The following is a 20,460-nucleotide window of genomic DNA, read 5'->3' as shown; positions in this document are numbered from 1 at the left end:
AAATGTTGGTATTTAAAGATTAACACAGTGGTTAAAAGTCCAAAACTAAGAATGAATGAATCGGCACTGATCAGCTACAAAGAAGAATATTATTGAGTTCTTCCTATGAGGAAAACCTGATAGAGGGTAGAAACGTTACATGTAAAGTGTTTCTAAATCTTAATAAACTGCCTTGTTCTACAGGTTAGCAGTCTTGCAAGGTGGGAGCTCAAAGAATTTCCAAACTGACCCAGAATCATGAAGATAATTGGGGAGCTATTTGAAAAGAAGTAGCAGGTTCTGGTCGTGAGTCAGAAAACAGAAGTGATGGGACTATGAGATGGCAATGCATCACCCCAAGAAAAAGGCACTCTGGTCGGGATTGGCCCTTCAAGGGCTGTTGCACAATGGAGTTTAGTTTATAGCATATCAATGTAACAAATCCTTCCTCAAGTGTCTTCATCTGTTACTTTCTGTCCATGGGTTTGATAACCGGAGAAGGCACATAGTGGTTCAGATCCCAATTTAAACTGTAGATCCAATCCCAATTAGCCATTCTGTGCATAAAGTGGACTTACAAACTCAATCAATCAATCATGAAACAAACTCAATCAATCATCACATCTGTAATCACAAAACTGATTTATAAATCTTGATTGTGCAGATCTGGCATATTTTGTATTCCTCAATTTCAATAATTTTTGTTGATCAAAATTGAAGTTCACATACTGATTAAAAATAATTTAGAAAAAAAAATAGGAAAAATTAGAGTTAAGCAGAGTAGCTAACTTTTCAGTTATCAAAAGCATGACAGATAAATTATACATACAAAAAATTGGTACATGCTATTCAACAGCAAAAACAGCTTAGTGCAGTTCCAATTTAATTCTAATTGAGCCTTTATCCAATGATAATACTTCTGAATAAAAATAAATTTTTAAGTTTGTATTTTTCTGAAATATCAACATATTACAGCACTTGAAAATTACATGAAAGTTTTTTTTCAAGTTTACTCAGGTTGATCAGGACTGGACCCACAGTTTAAAGTGAAGTCCAACGGGACTGGACCTACAGTTTAAAGTGAAGTCCCAAATCACTGGTGATCGATCTTGGGGTCATTTCATCACAAGACAACAGTGTTACCACCATACCATGCGTGGTATTTAATAAAAAAAAATATTTCATATTACAAGTGACGATGTTTCAGAAAATTCCTCACCAGACCAAATGGAAATGTAAACATGGAAGCTGTAAAATATGAATGTAAAAAAGGTGGAAAAACTTACAACAACAGCTGCATTCTCTTCATCCAATCTTATCCATCCTTCTTCATCTCCTTTGTTGAAATCCACAAACGCTACTTCAGCACCAAGTTTTGTTAGTGCATCCTTAATATCTTCTCTTGTTGTTTCTTTGGAGATTCCATTAATATAAACAATGGCACCTTTCGGCAAAGTGTTCTTTGGCTTTTTCTCTTCTTCTTCCTCTTCCTCGGCATCTTCCTAAAAAAAACAAAGAATATCACATCAAATTGGTTTCACTTGCCGTGGCCAACCTCACAGGTTGTCTACATAATCAACACACAGAATGCTCGTCATAACATAGGAGATTTTTAGGTAAAAACATTTTTTCATCATTGTAGGAGTGCTGACCATTTGGCTGCAATGTAATATGTGAAGTCTTATTTCACACAAAAATGCATAATTTTCCCTTTACCACATAAAACTCATAAAATTATGAGCTGCGGTGGTCTAAACTCCGTACCAGCTAACTGTAGACCATGTGAAGGAGAACAAGTCTATGTGCAAGTAGTGATGCGATGTTCATCAATGAACAGTGAGAGAAACGGGATTGTGTAATAGGCGACCGGTTTCCTATGCAGCATTGCAAACTTTTGAAAAAATAATACCGAACGCACATGGCAAACGTACCATATTTTTGTCTCCAGGTCCGTACGATTGGTTTAGGGAAATATTAGGGATAAGACTGCAAGAGCAAATTTTGACAAGCAGTGAATTTAGCGTACAGACTAAGGTCTGGACAGTACGTTCGTACATGTACGGTCAGGACCGTACGGTTCGCGACGCTGGGCTTTGACCACACTATGTTCCTCCTCCTCCTCTGCTGATATGCAAGGCCCTGCTCTACAGTTAGTTGGGACAGGGTATAGTTGGTAGGGCATCTGACTGCGGGAGACCCAGGTTTGATGCCGGGGTAGGTGATCTAAAATCAGAATTTTTCTGGCCTTGTCCCTTGTATAAAAGGTGCTCTGGGGCTCACCCAGCCTCACATCACTGGGTACCTGGGGGCAATTCTGCGGGGGTGTTTGGTAAAGGTGGCCGGAGCATGGTGCTGATCACACCACCTCCAAAAATGTCTTGAGATTGAGAATGTGTGGGGCAGCCTTCATGGCATGGTGTTATATGCACGGGGAACTTTACCTTTTTTACCTTTTACATAAAATACATATTTCTATGGAAATAACACAAAATGTATATATTTTAGATATTCAGGACAAAATAAAGTTTCCAAATTAGGTATTTGTGTAAACCCATATTTTGGAGCTAATGCATAAAATAGATGTTTACAAAACTATTTCAAGTTCCTATCTGCAAATCTAAGCTTTTCGTGTGGAGTGATAGAAAAATTGGAAAACTTCTACACAACTGCTTTGCAAAACAGTGGACATATTGCAGTTCGAATGTAATTGAACTCTCTATCAGGCACAACATTGCATGTGCTTAAAGGCAAATTCCTAAGTCTGAAAACAACATGGGGTACCAAAAACTGTACAGTTACTCAGGTTCTGGAGAGTGAACGTATAGGTGAAATTGATGGTGTAAGTGTACTTGACAGCCTGCCTGCACTTTAAATATATGAGGGCATTTTTTTTTTCAACCTCGATGGCCCGTGAAGCACTAGGAAGCTGGGTGTCACACAGTGTGATTGGCATTTCCCTGCCACTACCACTGCCAAGGCCAACTCTTCAGTTGGAGATGAGCGACGGGCCTGTAGAGATGTCTGTACAATCGACTCCCGCCAAGTAGGAGGTGCGTAGTTTGACACAATTTCTACAGGCAGAGAGGCACAATCAATGCTGCTGCATACTGTGAGACATTGTGCAGACTAAAGCCATCCAGAACAAATGGAGAGGCATAATGTATTCAGGCATTGTCTTGCTTCATGATAATACCTGACCCCATGTTGCTGAATCAACCCAAGACCTTCAACGATTCCACTAGGAACTGTTTGATCACCCTCCCTACATCCCAGACCTGGTGCAGAGTGACTTCCACCTTTTCCCGGCGATGAAGAAGTGGTTGGGAGAACTGCACTTCCACACCAATGAGGAGCTTCGGGACACTGTGCAGACCTGGCTCAACAGACAGGCAGCACCTTTTTTTGCAGAGGGTATTCGAAAGCTGGTGCATCGGTACGATAAATGTCTGAATCTTTTGGTGATTATGTTGAAAAGTAGATTATATGTGTACATAACTTTTGCCAATAAACACATTTTGCTATTCACTGCGGTTTTGATTTCATGTCCTATCGGAGGTTGAAAAATAAAAAGCCCTCGTACATGTCTGACTATAAATCATGTGGAAAGGTAGTTTTCACAAGTCATTGTTCAGAAATAATTAGCATATATTTTCAATGAGAATCTGGAGATGTGCTTTTTTCATTGTGATCAACAGAATGCAATAAGTAAGGAATGTCCTGCTGTCACTGGTGAGTATCTACTTATTTGACAATTTTGATGGAAATCATTAAAAGATGCCGTATTTATGTGTGTATAATGCACACCCTGGTTTTTCATGGGGGAAAAGTGACGAACAATTACGGTACATCTCATATGTAATATGTATTACAATTCAGATTCAAGAAATGGCTTTCTTAGTTGTAGGTCGTGAAGCTGTTGCTATGCAGATCAAGAGCAAATAACCAGAGCTAGGAATTTTAGGTGCAAAAATTTGCCAATAAAGGTGTAAAAAAGGTGCCAATTTTTGTACAAAAAAGGTGCTAAAATAGGTGCTAATTTTCAGATGTAAAATTTATTGTGAGAAGTGCATACATATATGATTCAACTTGTCTGGATAAACACTGAGTATTCACTGGTTTTAAATCGTTTAATATAACTAAGCAAAGAAAATTCTCTGATACATTAGAAAGCGACATAAAGGAAAACATGCTTCTTCTTACTTGCTTAGAATTAGTCATCTAGAAAATTGTTAAAATAGATTACATTCAAAATTGCTATGTTCTTCTGAGTGAGGCTACATCTGCGGGCACTAAGCAGATACAAGTGGTGCATATTTTGTTTTCAACTGGTAATCCACATCCTTGTTGGTTGAGATTTCTTGAACATCAGGGTTTTTGGATCAAAACAGCCCACTGTGCTTTCTTTTCAGGACACTGATCCTCCAGTTTTGTGATTGCAGTAGTAAGGAAAGAGAAGCCATGTACAATATAGAGTTCATCTTGCAATACCTGTTTAAATGCAATTTTTTGGGCTTTTTCTACAGCTGAGGAATCACTAGGCAAAGCATTTAAAAATTTCGATATTGTAAGGAAATGATTGCAAATAAACACTGCAGCTTTTAACCATGTACCCCATCTAGTGAGGATGGGAGAGGGTGGTAGTGGAAGTTTCGTAATTTCTACATACTTCTGTATTCTAGAAGGAACCTTTTTCAGTATTTTCTTAATGCTAGAAACAAATTCGTTCACATATGTAAGAGCTTCACAAACTCGATGCAAAGCATGAACAATGCAGGTCACATGTTTTAAGTTAGGATACATATTCTTCAGATTAGAAAATGCAGCTAAAATGTAAGATGTTTGGTTGAAGAACTAACCACACACTATCATATTTTACGCCCTCTGGCCACAATACAAAACATGCATCATTGAAACTTTGCATTACACTTGCATTATCTGTTTTGCCGAGAAAACAAGTTTTTAAAAGCATGGGTCTCACTTGATGTCCATTGAGAGGTGCTACTAAAATGTTCAAAACATACCTGTTTTGCCTATCTGTGGTTTCATCTAGTATGAAATAGACTGGATGGTCAGCTACTATTTGCCTGATCTGCGAGATTTTAGCTTCATAAAGAGGTTGAAGGTAAGATTTCCTTAAGGTGCTCTCATCTGGAACTGACTTCCCAGTATATCTTTGCAAATATGATTTCATGACAGGATTGTTAAGTTTTGAAAGAGGTATTCCACATGCTATAAATGTCCTTACTGTCTCACTGAAAAATTCATTTCTATTTCTGGAACTCGAAGATGCAAACGCCTCACCAATGTATTGCTGTCGCTTCCCACCTTTACCATCTCGTAGTTCTTTATTCCTGACGTGCTTCCCACTTTGTAGATGCTGCACAACCCGAGTGCATTGGTGTTTATCATCTACAGCAATAGAAATATCACACACATCACACCTCAGAACAGATCCATCACTCTGAATGGCGTCACCGCTAAACTGTTTAACTATGTCCTGCAGTTTCCCAACATTTACTGTATGTTTTGGCATGGTGAACAAGCAAATCCGATGCATCGATCAGTCGATCACAGACTGCAGTTATCTTCCTAGCTGAGACGGGAGAAGGAAACGAAAACAAAACAGTTTTCCTACAACAATTCATAAACAATACAGCATAGGACAAAAAGAGCACAACTTCTAGCAATTGTAACACGTCATTATTGGCACTGTTTAAAGACAACGCGTTTACTACATTAACGTCCAAGAACTGGAGAAAGCCGATTCATTGTTGTGCGGTAAACAAGAATCGCGTGCCAAGAAACCGTGCCTCAAATGTGGGTGAGGTTAAACAGCATGCGAGTTGTATTTAAAAAATGATGAAGATGCAATAAGGGCGAAAAGGTGCAAAAGGTTCTGAGATTGTGACAAAGGTGCAAAAAGGTGCAACCGAAACACCATGAGTAGAGTTCAATACGTGCTTATTTTGGGGATGAGTCACTTTTTTACCCATTTTCACACAAAAAAATTTAAGGTGCAGCACCTAAAATTCCTAGCTCTGCAAATAACATCATACCAGTTCAATGATCACCTGTTGCTATGTGGACCAAGAGGAGAATATCATCTTGTGTATACAATGAGTCACCAACCCATGACACCTCCCCAATCTCCCTCCACTGTAGTTCAGCATCTCAAAGCTTTCACTTCTGTAACCAACTTGTTTATTCTGAAGTAGACGAAAGCAAGATCAAAATTATGTTATGGGTTTGCATTGTTTAGGATGTTAGATTCTATTATTTCTTGCCACCAAATACCCCTAATACACATCCCATGTTTATATTATGCCAGAACGGGATGGCACCACTTTTCTTGGTGTCGCAGAATATTTTGTTACAAAGTAAACAATCATGGAAAATGGCAATTTCACTTTTATATTGTTTTTTTTTTTAAAAAAATCCAACCGGGTAATTTGTACTTGGTCTAGTAATATATATGTGTTACACGCAGTGACATAGTGAAAACATGTGTGATTTTAATGTTAGCTGTCTGAATTATTCCGTGCATAATACACCCCACACTTTTTGGGGTCAAAAATTTTGGAAAAAATGCGTAAATATGTTTCAGTTTTTTAACACCTACAAATATGCTCCCGTCATAACATTTAAAAGTATTTAATACCTTAAAATGAGGCCCACTTAGATGAGTTGGTTTGAGTTGACGTTTTAAGTCCACTTTATGCACAGTAAGGCTAATCGGGACTGGACCTACAGTTTAAAGTGGGATCCAAACCATTTGTGCCTCCACCGGGTATCGAACCCGGGACCCCTTGATTACAAGGCAATGACGTTACCACTGCGCCATGTGGGAGGCCCTCCCACTTAGCTGAGTAGTTTAGTTAGAATTCATGGGAATTTCAAAATTTGGTTTTAACCCAATATCGTGAGGACAATTGGGGAGGAATATGAAAAGCAGCAGCTGACTTCCATGTGTAAGATTTGAAGCATTGACCACGTATCTCCAGAATTAATACTTCCTTTATTAGTGACAAATGCATAATTTGACTCTGCTATTATCCATTTTACATTTCTTCGAGTTTTGAGTTTGGCAACATGAAACACAAAACAGTGCAATATCAAATATTTAATGATTGACTTGGTTTATATTACTTCGCTTTACTGTCACTTTTGGCTAACAGCGAAGATGAAGATGAGTGATGGTATGATGAAATTGATGAAGGGATGTACACAAGGAACACCCATGTCCAGGTTCTGATTCAAACCCGCGACCCCTGGCATTGTAGTGCAGTGTGCTTGCTTGGTAACTATTACTCTACGGAGGCTGGCTTATCAAATTATTTAAAAATAATACAGTCAGTCAAGGGTGAGTGCCACACTCACTTTTTACTGGGTAGTTGTCAAGAGGACCATCCTAGCAGAAACTGAAAGTGATGCGTACCTCTTCAACAGATGGTTTTATCACTTCAAAATGGAGCTAAACAAATAATTGACTATGCCAACTCCATTTACATTTAATAATAATAATAATAATAAAACCGTGTACTGTGCTTGCCGCTCAGCCAACAAAGGGTAACACTGTATCAAAACTTAAAAAATATTTATCCACCTTATGGATTTTGGCAACTACTTCCACCATTCACAGAATGTTTTTAGGGGTGAGCTTATACCAATGTCTATGTATCGGTATTGGAAAATACCAATGGTATCGGCATCAATTGAATTTTATTTACCAATAATTCTCAAAACTTTACTGGAATTTTGGTCTTACGCCTCAACACTTTCGCAGTCCAATTATCCTGAAAGTTATGCAAAATTTGAAGTTTATATTTATCTTACACCGAGGTTGTGTGAAAAACAGTATTTCATGATTACACAACAGGTACAGTGAAACCTCGATCATATGTTTTTCAGGGGATCAAGTTGTAAGAACTTAAAATGCGGGAAAATTGTATAGCATTTTGCTCTACCGGGACCATGAGAATTTGATGTATAATGCGGGAAAATGTAAAATTGAGGTTTCACTGTACAGTCAACTCTCGATTCAACGACCTTTCACAGTTCCCGGGAAAAGGGTCGTGATTTAGAAGGGGTCGTTATTGGAATTTGCACCAATTTTCAGCTTAAAGGGAGCTCAAACGGACACAAAGATGCCTAGGAGATGGTAACACCATTTATCCTGGTAGTTATACAACCTGTTATGCACAGGATGTGTGTTGTGAGAAGGAAAATAGAACATGAAAAAGTTTTCACAAAAGAGAATTTAAAATAATGTTACTTTGTTTCAATTGTGCACAGTCGTTGCTTTTCCAGGAAATTCTTACATTTCTAGTACATGAGAAACCCGTTTGCACTGAGACCTATGGAAAGGAAAACAATCTCTCGCTTATTGCAAGCGAAACTCGAAGAATCTTGACACCAGTCAGACTGGTGCCAGCAAAAGTCGGGAGATAATCGGGCAGAATGAATGTTGGATTTTATACAGGTTTACTGGAGCATTGTCTGTTACAAGATTAACTGGTAAGATTAGATCTCTAGGGAGAAACAACACAACCTCTCTAGGTACCAGACAAAAAGAAATAAAGGCAGGGCTGTAATTTTCGTTCTGGTTCGGCTGTGTAAAATACATCGTAAAAAAAGTCACTTTTCTTCGCTTCAACCAACTTCATTCACCCTCCTTCCCCATTCAAGGAAGCAGTCCAAACACCTTCCTTGACTTGCATTGTAATCCAGCGTGAAAAAGGAAATGCGCAACTTGCGATCTGTTTTCACCCAATGCGTATTGTAGGACAGGTCATTAAACAACGTGGCAGTTGATAATCATTTGGGTTTGGAATTGAATTTCACTTTAAACTGTATATTTAGTCCCGATTAGCCCATCAGCATAAAATGAACTGAAAACAAGCTTTATGAAACTGTGCATTTTCACATATCAAAATGGTAGATTGTTATTTACTCTCACGTTAATCAACGATTTAATGTTGGATTTAGGAGTATTCTCGATGTCAAACACCCACCCCTCCAAACGCTTTCCCCTTTCCCCTTGAATAATGTCTTTTTAATCTCTCAGCGACCACTACATTGAACACTTTTTTTTTTCCTCCACATAAGCAAGAGCTTTGCAGATGCTAGACAAAACACTGGTGTCAGCTGCATCGTAAAAACAAGGAGACGGGCTGGAAGTTCGAGCAACAGGTGGCGGAAGAGAAAAGTCCCAGCATTTTAAAGATAACGCAACTGTCGAAGACGGAACTTTTAACAGCAGTGTAAAGAAGAAAGAAATGACCCTTGCTTTACGTTTTACCACGCAACAGACAATAATACGGGCAATATTTCCTATGCAGACAACAGCATTAAAAAAAAATATATAATAAATAAATTTAAAAAAACAACTGAATTCTGCAATTATCAACATTGCCGTGCACACCAGAGGCGGAGAATGAGCTGGGGAAAGGGTAGAGGGTCACCTTTTCTTTTACTTGTTCTATGGTTCTTGTTCGTTTTCAAGAATATATCCAGAACTGGTTACCCCATTTTAGACGTCAAAGGAAAGGAAGAGGGTGGGTCCTTTTCCACCCTCGCCTGTAATCAGCCCGCATCAGCAAGAAAATCGTGGCTGAATCAATCTGCACCCCCCCCCCCCCCCGTTTGCTGACAGGAAAAGAGGGAGAAGTCAGTCAGCCAACGGAACACTTTTTTGGCAGATATTACGACATCGACACAATTAGGAAAACGTATGAAGTGGGAAACGGGAGTTATGAGCGAAGTAAACTTTTGTGGAAACCTGGATGACAACGCATTAAGCGGGTTGACGATCTTTAGTTCACCTATGTGGTTTTGATTATCTCTAACAGTTTCGCTTTTATGAAGTGTTGCAGGGTACAAAGAACACGTTTTGAATGAAAGCAGTTACCGGAAGTTGTCGGCTACAAGGCCGAGAGTTGCTCACTCACGGGAACCTGCTGAACTCTAGGTCAGAGCTGGACAGATGGGCCAGACTTCCAGGCGCCACACATTTGTATTTTCGAACATTCCTGCGATCTTATCTCTCAAGGTGGTGTATTTATCGATGAAAGAGCTTGACCTGCCATACACATTGGCAAAGACTGCAAGTCCAGCAGTCATTTCGGGCTGCTCCCACCCTTCCCCGCGAGTTGTCAGCAGCTCTTAGGACAAGGAAACAAGTCAAGTCGATTTAAAATAACATCCAAGCACATTCGATCTTCTCTTCTCGCGTATCCAAGAGCAAGCGTGACAAAACAAGCCTGGCGCATTGGGTAGCGGCAGTCGGGTGCGGGGTAACATTGGTGCACTTGAGGGAGGGGAGGGCAGAGGTCAAGTGCTATTGGATATCACTCATGCATGGTGTGGTGGTGTCTATTTTTTAGTTCAGACCTAATTGTGAGCGGTAGAGCGCTCGTAAAGGGAATGAGTGGAGGAAAAAACAACGCATTTTTCGGCCGATTTCCTTCAATTTTTCAACTTTTTTTTTCAAATTTTTCTATCTTTTTCTAAATTTTTCACGGTTCCCGGGAAAAGGGTCGTTACTTCGAGAGGGTCGTTATACCCGGGGTCGTAGAATCGAGAGTTGACTGTATTTTAATAATCTGATGTAATTCTTGAATATGGATGGGCGGATATGAAATTTTGCCGATACTTATATAAAACTCAATGTTTTTTTAAGAATCTAAATGGTTCATTCACCTCCTTAATAAATGTGTATTATCACATGACTGCAATGCAAAAGAAGCCACATATTTAGAGATTTGAAATGTTGTTTTAAGTCCACTTTATGCACAGAAAGACTAATTGGGACTGAACCTACAGTGGGATTCAAAACAGTGTGTGCCTCCACCAGGTATCAAACCAAGGACTCCTTGATTACAAGGGATTCCACATATTTAGAGACATACTTTTAAGAAAAGTAGGGCATAGAAACTACATGTTAATATTCATAAAAATCATAAAATGGCAGAATATTGTACTAAATTATAAGATATTTATAGATGTATCAGATTGGTAAAATTATCAGTAATTTTACTGAAAAACCAATATACCTTTGGCTGATACTGGTTAATCTTGTCCCATCCATAATTTTGAAGCAAAACTGTTAAACTGATGATTATAATTGGAGTGGCATAATTACACGATAACATTAACCAATATTTTGAACAACTTTTAATTGTTACAATTTTCAAGCAGACGATTAAAATATTCTTTTGTGACTGAACTGTGTTGACACTTTACTAGGGCTGAGTTGATACCACTTTGAACTGATGTTAAATCAGATAAATTAAGACTAACCTTTTCATTTCCATCATCATCTTTTTTTGTCGAGCCCTTATTTTTACGCTTTCTTGATTCCTTTTTAGCCATAACTTCCTTTTTCTTCTCTTCACAATACACTGTCCTAGGGGGAAAAAAATTCCTGATGAAATTACATTTTGCACATGTGACGTTTCATGTTTCCGCATTGTGAATTGAATTATCTCCCCCAATGTATGGAGATGCCGTAACCTCATTTCACGAAGGTAGTGGTCCTTTGAAGTTAATGAGGAAAAACAATTCATTTTGCAACATGGAAACACAAATATCACTTAAAAACCATGTTTATGGTAGGCTACACAATTTCACCACAAAAAAATATTACAAGAAGGGGATCTACAATTAAAAACAATATAAAAATTTCATGGAAGAAAATGTAAAATTGAGGTTGAACCATGGCCTAAATAAGTGGATATTTTTAAAACATAGGCATAATGAGTACTTTTAGACAAATCCTGTTCTTATTGAAAAATTAGAAGAAATTTACTGATTTACAAAGTAAAAAAATAAAATCTTCAAGATGCTTTTCCTTAAGTCTACGCTCAGGCAGGGAAATTGGGACTGCACTGGACCTAGATTTTAATGTGCGATCCAAACAACTGTGCAATGTGCCTCCAGTGGGGATCAAACACAGGACCTCTTGGATTCTTCGTAGGTTATCACTATCCTATGAAATTTTGAAACAACTTCTGATAAATAATTATAATTTCAGTGCATTTTTTGGTTATTTATATAGGTTATTGCAACTTCTCCCTCCCTTTAGTTTTCTGTGTCGACCAAAATTACCATGAAGAATGATTATAATCATAAGATATCTTTATTTACTACACAGTAAGAGGTTGCTTTACCACATTAACTCTTGACATTTAAAACAAAGAAACCGTATATATTAATGAGACTGAATCAATTACTTAATTACCTCAACAGCTCAATTTATAATCAATCTAAAATAAATCAACCTAAGAGATTTCTATGTCCAGAATTTGTTAATATGGTGAATACAGTAACTTGAGTGCTTTATATTGTGGAACCCCGATTTTAAGTTGCCAGCTTTTACATTTTCTCATATTATACATTCAATCTTGAAGGTCCCAACATAGCAAAATGTTATAAAAGTTTCCTAGATTTTATATTTTACTGTATTTTAAGTTTTTTCAGCTTGGTCCTCTGGAAAACGTAAAATGGAGGTTCTACTGTATTGACTTCAAGCAGGCCTCCTTGATGGTGACGTTGCAACATCATCACATTGTATTCAAAGGCTCCCAGCTTCAATACCTGCTGGAGGCATATAGCGATTCATATCCCACTTTAAACTGTAGGTCCAGTCCCGATTAGCTTATTTGTGCATTAAAAAAATCTGGCTTGTGTATTTCAAGCACACACAATATCCCTGCCTCCCCCTCTCAATCAGATATTGTTATATTTATCAATGAGATTTTGGATGCCAAAACATCATACTGAAGACTAACAAGGTGTGTAGCGTTGTAGAATTGTTAGGTAGTGAGTAACCTGTTGTGCAGCTTTTCCTGTTTTACTTTCAGTTTTAACTAGTTCATTATTTACATCCCTACATCCCTTCCAAGTTAGGTTGAAAATTTTGACTTCATCTCTGAATCATCATGGCTTGTCGACAGTTACACTATTTGTTGTGAGTGTTTTTTAATAAGTGTGTTTGTGGCACGTAACATAAGAGGCTTAAGAAGCAAATATTTATTAAGAAATATTTCCTTTTCTCACGTGTGTATAGATCAGTAAGGTAAGAAATCTGATGCAGTCATGAACTGCTCAGAAAATCAAGCAAGATTTTGCAGAATACCAAAAGCTGCAGAGGTGGTTCTTGCATGAGTACAGCAGGAACCAGTTACACCCTTACAGAGATAGAAAGTTCAGCTGAGTTTTTCCTATACCAGTCAGTGGTAGTTTCAAGCAGTCAGCAACAAGCGGAACAGCGTTCTTCCAGATTCAATTTCCCTTACAATGAAAATTACCTTTCAGACCTTCAAATTTCATGTGGTGTCTGTCTGTCAGGGTGGCTACAAACAAGCAGAAATGAAATTCCCTGACTTTTCCAGGTTTTCCAGGACAAAATTTAAATTTTTCCCTGACAATTACAAACTAAACTAAATCGATGTTTTTGCAAATGGAAATAATAAACTCATACAGATTCACGTATGGTTTTGCTAAGTACCAATATTATCTTCTATTAAATTGACTTAATTTCTCTATTCTCTATGATTTCAATTCAAACTGCAAAATAATGAATTTGGAAAATTATTACAATTCACAAGCTAAGTAAGGATTATGGAATCTTGTCATACGCAGTAAGTTTAAAATAAAATACTTGATTATTTTTAAAGTTACGACTAAATGAGATAAGAGTGATTGATTAAGAAATACAATTTGTAATTTATCAGTCTCCTTATACATTCTCTGTATTATATGCTGATATTTCCACTGAGGTTTGGAACCCTCTGCTTGCAAAAACTATGAGTGCGGACTCATTTTTCAATGTATAAAGCTACTTCTCTCTTCTCTGTAAAGCAAACAACTTAACTCTTGCCTATAAGTGAAACAACTGAATCAAACAAAAGAAAGTGTCATATTTCCTTACATTATCGATGGGATTTCTGCTTCAGTACAGTATATCCAAGTGAAGTACTGTGAAACTGACAACATGCAGTTATACCATTACTGCTGACGAAAAGGGTATGTAAGTATTAGAAATTTAACGCAAGGAATTTATAGAATTGCATTGTATAGGTACCTGATTTAGCTAACCAACCCATTAAAACAGGAACACTCAAATAATAAAAGTTTCTGAAAGTTCATATACGAGGGGCATCCTGAAAAAGCTCCAATAGTGCCTATACGCAACACTAGTGGTCGGAGAGCGACACACACACATACAGGCAGGAAGAAGTGGCATGTAGCTGTAATCTGGTACAGTTGCAATGTAGCCGGTTTAGGACGGTTCTAGGTTAAAGATTGCAGCTCTCATAAAGTCTCTCACCGACTGCGATGTAGCCTACATTGCACGCTCAGAATTTGGCACAGAGCAATCGTGTGAGTTGTGCAGACCGGACGTCGTGCGTGATAGTATGGTCAGACGATGGTGCAGACAATTCACGGAAGGCCAATCGAATGTGCACAAGCACAACCCCATAGAGCTGAGTACACACGGGCCCTTTGCATCACTTCAGGTGAGAGATCTTAGACCACTCCCTGTACAGCGCTGGCCTTGAATGTACCTACTTTCATCTCTTTGTTTAACTGAAGAGGTTTCTGGCAAGGCAACGATTTGACAGCTACATTGCTGTAAAGATAGTTCCAGTCTTTGCTGTCAGACACATATACCATGGGCATACAAAATTTAGTGCCATGCTGCGACACATGCCAGAACAACGGTGGTGATTATGCCGAAAATTTTTCCCAAAATTCACATTTTCATTTTAGCACATTTTCTGGCAAATATCTAAAATTATACCTTCATGGTGTTTTTAAACTACTGTTTCAAATTGTAAGTCACATGGCTTATGCCTCTTCGCGAGAGTTTGATATCTTGAAAGGTATTTTGGGAAAGTTATTTTCCATACCCCTTTATTAATTTTAAGGTAAGGATATTAGATAATGGAATTTTGGTGTGGAGTTAGGGCCCCACACTTTCTTGATCACGGCTGAAGTTGGGGGTAATGTGATCAGCACCACACTCCTGGCTACCTTTATCCCTCAAAGTTTCCTCAAGGTACCAGCTTCATATGATGCTGGGTGGGCGCCGGAGCAGTTTGAATAGGTGGAAAACATCCCGGTTCTCCCCCGCAGGGGATCGACCCCGGGTCTCTCACATAGTAGTCAGATGCCCTAACGACTGAGCTCCATTATTACTCACTCGACAAATGCCGATAGTGCGCACTTAGCTTGGTAATTCAAAACATATCTCGTGCGACAAATTCGAAGATGTGGCTCCCGTGTGACGGTAGATACACACTCGATCTCCTGTTAGAACCCTGCCACTTTGCTCTGTGATGCAAATGGTTTTGATAGAAGTTGAAAAAATCGTGGGAAATAAATGATTTAATGTGGCTGTCGGAATTATTCCACGTACGTATAACTCTATAGTTTACTCTTGAGTAAAATGTTGGAAAACTTACATGTTCTATGTACACAAACATGGCCTAGAAAAGACAAGGGTGTTGGATTTCATGGAATTTTTCATTGTTTTAGGGCATTTCTTTAAAAAAAAATCGCTAAAAATGCCTATAATTCGCATTATTTCGATATTTCGAATGGGCGAAAAATGTGTCCAGACATCACTGCACATTCCTAAACATAATTTCGCAGCAATTACCATTTTTCACGGTTTTGGAGTTTGCAAAAAGTCAATGTACCTAGTAATTGGAAATTACTTTCTGGCCACCCCTCGTATAAATCAGTAGATGGAAAGTGAAAATTTAGCAGGGCTGGCAGAGAAAAGTCAATTCTTGAAGAAAGTGATTTGCTGTTATGATTGAATAATTTGAGTAAATATGATATTAGAATATTTACGTATTTATTATTAGTATTTTATTTCATAATATTGGACATTAACTTCACTCAGTGAGAGATTTAAGACCATCTCTCACGAGATTAAACAGACAGGACAGAGAGTGGCGTTAATTTCATTGCAATACTAGTGTTGCAGTATATTTGAGGTTGGGAGCATGCACTTGCCAATTTTTAAAACATTCACCAATGCAGTTTTATGTTTCACTTTTTCGTGATAGTATTTAATATATATCCCGTTTGGTTGGATTCTATTTGATATCTAAGAATATTGCAATGTCATTGTAAACGTATGTTAACTTGTGCGAAACCAGTAATACGTCAGGATTATAAAAGAAAGCCTTCGCAAGCACTGCTACATTCAATAAGGTGAAGTGAGCCAGAAGAGTAATAAAATTCCAGCAGCATATTTTCAGTCTAAAGCTCTTCTTGTTTATGCATGCGATTTTTGTTGGATGTTTCAGTCCATTCAATTTCTGTTGCATGTTGTAGTGAGATACTTTGTCGGGTGGCGATATTCAACAAAAATCGTATGTATCAATGGAACATATTTGTTTCCATGTTCCTTCAGTTTGCCCAACAAAATGCCTTACTACGATGTCCGACAACTATCGGACGGCGCCACCCGCTCTTATCCCCTCCATCTGTCGACAGGTCCCCTTACTACTCCCATACGGACAAGAAAAAATGATAATTCAATGCATTTTCCACATAATAACATAATATTTAGAGGCTTAACCTTTACTCCTCCGATGATACCAACCATGGTATCATCAGAGTAAGGTCGTACTGGCCCGATGATACCATATGGTATCATGGTGCTGATTACGAAATGAATGTGCTTTTTTGACCTTCATACTCTTATGTTTGTGTGGAAACTCGGACACAGGTCTGGAGCAAGCCTGGGAAATTCATATTGATGACCAACCTCACCCCCCCCCCTCCCCCCCGCTCTCTGCAACATATCCATGCCACATTTCCGAACAGAGTTTCTTTCACATTTTGGCTCATTATTCAACTTGTATGGCACCAAAGAACATGAAATATGTTTCATTCTTTTGAGAAATGTTCATTCTTTGAGAAGAATACTAAGGTTTGCGCCTTCTTCCCAAAATAGCGGGAGAAGAGGATGTAAACTCCAGATTTTTATGTTGTTTTTTCATTGAAATTCGGTGGTCGCGCCCACAACCCCCCCCCCCCCCTTCTTCAGTTCGGTGTTCTGAATTGTACACGGTTGCATGCTATGATGTTTTAGCTGAAAACCAAAACTTATCCGAAGTAGATTGCTCCCATAGTACCCGAGATATAACAATTTTCCTCCAAACATGCAAATTACCTATTTTTCGTAAAAAAAGAAAAATCACATTTTGGCATATTATTCAACTTGTATTGCACCAATGAACATGGAACATGTTTCATTCTCTTGAGAAATGTCCATCCTTTGAAAAGAATACTAAAGTTTGCACCTTCTTCCCAAATAGCGGGAGAAGAGGGGGTAAACTCCAGATTTTTAATTATTTTTTTTTTCATTGAAATTCGGTAGTCGCTCCCCCCAAACCCCCTTTCCTCGGTTCAGCGTTCTGAATTGTACACCGTTGCATTCTCTGATGTTCTAGCTGAAAACCAAAACTTATCCGAAGTAGATTGCTCCCATAGTACCCGAGTTATAACAATTTTCCTCCAAAAATGCAAATAGTTATTTTTCGTAAAAAAAAAAAAAAAAAATTGGCTTATTATTCAACTTGTATGGCACCCAAGAACATAAATCATGTTTCATTCTCTTGAGAAGTGTCCATTCTTTGAAAATAATACTAAAGTTTGATACTTCTTCCCAAAATAGCGGGAGAAGTGGGGGCAAACTCCAGATATTTGTTTTTTCCATTGAAATTCGGGGGACGTGCCCTCCAAAACCCCCTTCCTCGGTCCGGTTTGGAAATTGTACACCGTTGCATGCACTGATGTTTTAGCTGCAAAACAAAAGTTATCCGAAGTAGCTTGCTCCCATAGTGCCCGAGTTATAACAATTTTCGTCAACAGAGTGTTCGAAGTCAATGATGACGAAATTCCCTGACATTTCCCTGACTTTTTTTGACACCTCAAATTCCCTGACTTTTCCCGGTTTTCCAGGTTTTCCAGGTCTGTCGCCACCCTGGTCTGTTAACGTGTTTTAACAGCATCCACATATTTAGAAACAAAAATATGTAATGCTCGAATTGAAGTGAACAAAGTACAATATGAGCAGAAAGAAATAAAGAGTTTAGTTGTGTTGACTTAATATTTCCACATTTCATATACATATGGTGGAACTTCAATTTTACATTTTTCAGGAGACGAAGCTGAAAAAACTTAAAAATGCGGGAAAATGTAAATTCGAGGAAGATTTTACAACATTTTGCATGTTTGAATTATAAAGATTGAATGTATAATGCCGGGTAACATAAAATTGGGGTTTCACTGTATTTCCTTTTACTTTTCCTGTATTTTTTGCCTCCAAAAATTTCCCTGCTGGGAACATCAATGAGCAGTCACTAGCGGCCACAGACAGAATTATTTACCCCACTCTTTTTCCTTTCAATTTTCCAACGAAAGGGGAGAAAGAAAAATATTCCTCTTTCACTTGATCCTGTGCTGAAAAACCTATTCTGAGACTTGTTGACTTTTGGTTTGGCTACAGAGCAATGGTGCATGTTGTAATGTTTTTCAAATCATATAAGGTGTGCGTGTGGTGTGTCTTTCACATTAGTCTGTGTTGTGCTACTGCAGCCCTAATAGAATGAAACACTAAGTAGTTTACTGACAAAGTCTTCCTCCCCTCCCAAGTCTCTCTTACGGAATTTGTAAGTCCAATTGTGAATTTAAACGCATATTACAACCAAAAGTCAACTAATATAACAACCAATTTTGATTAGATCCTCTCTCAATTTTTCATGTAGGTCAGTTTTGGATAAGCTTTCAATGTTTCAAGAGCTAAAATCACTATCAGTCAGTGGGAGAATTAAAAAGGCATTAATAATAATAATAATTTCCTCTTTACATAAGGCAAGTACTGGTTAAGTTTCAGTATTACAAAATTTGATATTTTTTATTGGGAACTAAGCAAAAGTAAAAAAAAAAAAGGTAAAGTGTCCCCCTGTGCATAGCACCACGCCATGAAGGCGTATAGGGGGTGTGGGGGTAACGCCCCACACTTTCTTGATCCGGTCGTGAGTGGGGGTGATGTGATCAGCATCACGCCCCTGACCACCTTTACCCCCCAGGGTTTCCCCCAGGTACCCATGTTATTCGACGCTGGGTAGGCGCCGGGGCCGCTTCCACAGTTAGAAAAGTTCCCGGATTTGAACCGGCCGGGGATCGAAACCGGGACCTTGAGTATGGTAGTCAGACGCGTTACCGACTGATCCACCGCGGCCACTAAGCACACTTTAAAATTTAAGGTGTTATAGCCAGTGTGGTATTTTTTTAAAAAACTAACTTCTTTTGAAACATTGAAAAATTACATATAAAAATCCACCAAGAGCCAAAATTTGCAACCAATACGGGGTTCCAAGAGCAGGAATTCCCTTCGCCCATTCTCTTTTAAATACCGCCCTATTCATAGTTCCCTATTCTAAAGTCGTTTTCACGTTCAGAAGACACAATGGCCTCTTATGGACAATGCTTTTCTTATGGGAATTACGAGCGTGCTGTTGTGAAATTTCTCGATTTACAAATTTAGCTTACGTAAAATTGGTACCTGCAGTTTTGCAGGAAATTTTGTAGAGAATACGATGGTGAGCACAAAAAACTGGTAACTTGTTTACATATTTTTAGATAAATTAAAAACGCAAATTTTCTGTGAAAACAAAATTTTTACATTGTTTTCATTCCTAACGTTGAAACATGCCGTAAAATTGAAGCATTCATTATGAAAAAAATTGACACGGTTTTCTAATTGTCATAGGTGATGATCGTGCTCAGAATTTATCAATACTTTAAAGCATATTCGCATTAAAAAAAATTTAAAAAAAGTATGTGGAGATTTTTTATATTCGTGCAGTAGAAAATGTTGTCGCTGGCAATTTTTTGTTCTGTAATTCCAAGTAAAAACTTCCAGCGACAAAGTTGTGAAGAAAATAATGAAATTATTTTTTATAACCACTCAAAGGTTCCCAGAAATATTACTTCCATGCATTTGGAGTTTCTTTTTAACCCGAACCGCGTGCGAAGTAAGGGGACGTTGTCTGGCCATCTTGAGCCAACTCACCGCAGCATTCCGGCTAATCACCACCAAGTTTGAGTTGTTATTTTATTTCCATTCAGTAAAAATATTAACTTCATTCAGTTTGTTATAATAGAATTGCAATTACTTTAATTTAATAATTGACAATTATTTCCAATGCTGCTGTTGTGAGCAACATTAGTGCTGTCGGAAACACACGTTGTTTTTGTTAACATTACTGTCGACATTAATACTGAAATGAAGATCACCTTTCAGTTTCAAACGTACACATAAATTCATAGACAATAATGAATTTATATATATATATATATATATATATATATATATATATATATATATATATAACACATTACCATATCTCAATGTTATTCTATGAAATAATTACAGAGAAAGGCGAATGAATA

The 20,460-nt window shown here is 38.0% G+C and overlaps 1 protein-coding gene across 1 annotated transcript in view; it reads right to left on the bottom strand.

Moving 5' to 3' along the window:
• La (La autoantigen-like) overlaps window positions 1-20,460 on the bottom strand; it is a 124,317-nt gene that overhangs the window by 21,526 nt on the left and 82,331 nt on the right. The window contains exons 6-7 of the mRNA XM_083141387.1: window positions 11,278-11,383; window positions 1,266-1,481 (exon numbers count right to left, since the gene is read on the bottom strand). Of these exons, the coding sequence (XP_082997513.1) occupies window positions 1,266-1,481; window positions 11,278-11,383 (322 nt within the window). The remainder of the gene's footprint in view (window positions 1-1,265; window positions 1,482-11,277; window positions 11,384-20,460) is intronic.

This window comes from Lepisma saccharinum, chromosome 20 (assembly GCF_977018435.1).
Source record: "Lepisma saccharinum chromosome 20, izLepSacc3.1, whole genome shotgun sequence".
NCBI lineage: Eukaryota > Metazoa > Arthropoda > Insecta > Zygentoma > Lepismatidae > Lepisma > Lepisma saccharinum.
Note: the sequence above shows the minus strand (reverse complement) of the source record. Positions and strands in the feature narration are given on the sequence as shown.